This window comes from Propithecus coquereli, unplaced genomic scaffold (assembly GCF_000956105.1).
Source record: "Propithecus coquereli isolate 6110/MARCELLA unplaced genomic scaffold, Pcoq_1.0 Scaffold478, whole genome shotgun sequence".
Lineage (NCBI taxonomy): Eukaryota > Metazoa > Chordata > Mammalia > Primates > Indriidae > Propithecus > Propithecus coquereli.
In genome coordinates, this window is record NW_012150596.1 from 432,993 (window position 1) to 436,029 (window position 3,037).

At 36.7% G+C, this 3,037-nt stretch overlaps 1 protein-coding gene across 2 annotated transcripts in view; it reads left to right on the plus strand.

The window, feature by feature from the left end:
• Window positions 1-3,037, plus strand: part of SLC9A6 (solute carrier family 9, subfamily A (NHE6, cation proton antiporter 6), member 6) — a 62,889-nt gene that overhangs the window by 42,804 nt on the left and 17,048 nt on the right. For both annotated transcript variants that reach the window (XM_012655484.1, XM_012655485.1), the window contains exon 14: window positions 194-273. In XM_012655484.1, coding sequence (XP_012510938.1) covers window positions 194-273 — 80 coding nt within the window. The remainder of the gene's footprint in view (window positions 1-193; window positions 274-3,037) is intronic.

A 3,037-nucleotide genomic window follows, 5' to 3' on the forward strand; every position in this document is an offset into this window, starting at 1 on the left:
AAAAGAAAAGAAAAGCATTTCAATTTCTTATTCCAAAACTGCAATATACAAACTATTAAATTTCTAATGTTTCCCATGTTGGAGAGTATCTTATATGTAGTAGCCTCTGTTTCTGATTCTACAAAGAAATGGCTCAAAATAAATGTGTTTGCGTCCTTGTGTATGTATTGATTTCTGTATTATTTGTCTGCAGGGTATTCCTGAAAATGAAAGGAGAACTACGAAAGCAGAGAGTGCTTGGCTTTTCCGGATATGGTACAACTTTGATCATAAGTATCCTTAATTAAGGAAAAAAATGATAGTGTGGACATGGATAATTACGGTTTAATGGAACAACTGTTTTGGCTGCTCTCTTCACAAAGTGGAACATAAAGCTTACCTTTAGTCTTCCCTTTCCTCATTAGTGTTGTGGAGAAGGAAACGCACACAAATGAATTCCTCTGCAAACCCGTGAAACCATAGGGACTGGTTATTGCAGAAGCTGGCTGTATGGAGGGAATCAAACGCTCAAATGACATACTTCCTTTGCTATATAGGTTTATTTATTGAGCAAACTTTAATATTTGTTGACCTTTAGCTAACTTAGTGAATCTCTTAAAAGGTATTTGTTGGTTCTTAGTCGGTGTACTAGCTAGGGTGAAAAAGGAAAGGCTGCCCTAGGGAAAAGCATGAGAATGAAATAAAAATGCAGTAATGTTAGATACCACGATGTTCAGCGACGCGCCTTTTTTCCCCTGACCTTTCCAAAGACTGAGAGATTCTCCTCTCCATTCAGAATGCCACAGTAGCTAATGTTTTCATTGTTTGCCAAATTTCTTTCTTGTCCTTTTATAAGTCTTCTTCATAGCTGTACTTTAAATAGTACTGATATCCTATAACCTCTTTAAATCATGCTGTTTAAAGAACATCTTATCACTATTAAAATTAATTTCTTATTTGAAAATCGAACTAGAAAAAGGAGCCATGGAGTTCTTTCAGGCTAAGATATATCAGTACATGAATCAAAAACTTCGTTTATGTTCTACTGAAGCAAATTTGAGACCACCATGTAAAATTTTCTTTCCTTGCTTTCAACCTTCTTATCAAAGTCTTGTTTATTTAAGAAAAATGCACTTGACACTTAGGATTAGAAGCTGCTCCTTAACCATATTCTTTTTACTAGATTTTTGTATTCACTTTTTGCAAGTACTTCAAAGTTAAATTACTGTATGGAAACAAGAATGCAAGCGTATCTGTGGTATTAAGACTCCCATTAGGGAGAGAGAGCCTGGCTTTTTAAAATTGTTTAAAGATTATGTCATTACTTTTGGCTCCATTGTCAGCATTTTGGACATAAGCCATTCCCATATCCCTTGGGGCTTTTTCATTCCTCTGATTTAACGAAAAAATTTTAGTGTTTCCTGCATAAAATATTTTATACATTTTTTGCATAATATGCAAAACAAATTATCCTAATGTAGAGAAAGAGTAGAATAATGGCTTATTTTTCAGTTTATTCTTATATTAATAGAAGTAAACAGCAATACCTGTTTGACTCAGTACTACCCTATTAAGTACTACTCAACTAAGACCTGATCTTTTTTTATTTTTATTTTTTAGAGACAGAGTTTCACTCTGTTGTCCAGGCTGGAGTGCAGTGGCACGTTTGTAGCTCGCTGCAGCCTCGAACTCCTGGGCTCAAGCGATCCTCCCTCCTCAGCCTCCCAAGTAGCTGGGACTATAGGCATGCACCACCTTACCTGGCTAATTTTTAAAATTTTTTTGTAGAGACAGGGTGTCGCTATGTTGCCCAGACTGGTCTTGAACTCATGGCCTCAAGCAATCCTCCTGCCTCTACTTTCCCAAAGCACTGGGATTACAGGTGTGAGCTATCGCACCCCGCCAAGACCTGATCATTTTAATACCTAGTGCCTTGGTAGAATCAATTATTCATCATTCTAGATTTCAGTTCTTTGTGTAGCCAGATTGTTTGTTATAACTGAGATATAACTTGACTACAATAAAGTATATGAATCTTTAGTTTACAGCTTAATGAATTTTGACCTATGTCTACACCTGTGTGCCTACCAACAATATAAAGATGTATATAAACATTTCTAGCACTCCAGAAGGTGCCCTGTGTTCCCTTGCAGTCAGTAACACCTTCCCCATTCCTTCCAACCCCTACAAGGGGGTAACTACCATTCCCATCAACATGGATTAGTTTTACCTGTTTTTTGATCTTAGTACAAATGGAATCATATATTATGTATTTTTTTGTGTCTTGCTTCTTTCACTCACATCTTCTGTGTAATTTATCCCTGTTGTTGCATGTAACAATAATTCATTCTTTGTTATTGCTATGTAGTGTTCCACAGTATGAATATACTACAGGGTTTTAGGTTTTGTTTTTTTGTTTTTGTTTTCTTTTTTTTTTCTTTTTCTTTTTTTTTTTTTTTGAGACAGAGTCTCACTCTGTGGCTCAGGCTGGAGTGCAGTGGCATCATCATAGCTCACAGCAACCTGAAACTCCTGGGCTTAAGCGATCCTCCTACCACAGCCGCCAGAGTAGCTGGGACTACAGGTGCACACCAGCAGACCTGCCTGATTTTTTTTTTATTCTTTGTAGAGGTGGGATCTCACTCTTGCTCTGGATTTTGTTTTTAACCATTCTACTATTAATAAACATGCGGGTTGTTTTCTGCTTTGGGCTATTACAAATGAAGCTAACCATTTGTTAATATGTATCCTTTGGTGGACTAAGCACTCATTTTTCTTGGGTATATACCAAGAAGTAGAATTTAGGGCAAGTGTATGTTTAGCTTTAAGAGATACACAGACAACCAATTTTTTCCAGAGTGTTTGTAACCCGTTTGATTTGTTGTAACCAATTTAGTGAATTCATCATTGCCCCTACCAGCAAGTTAAGGGAGTTCTGGTTGTTTCACATCTCCATGAAAACTTGGTATTTTTCAGCCTTTTAAATTTTAGCCATTTTGATAGGTGTATCTCGGGTGGTTTAATTTGCATTTCTCTGACAACCTGCAGGGCCGAGCAC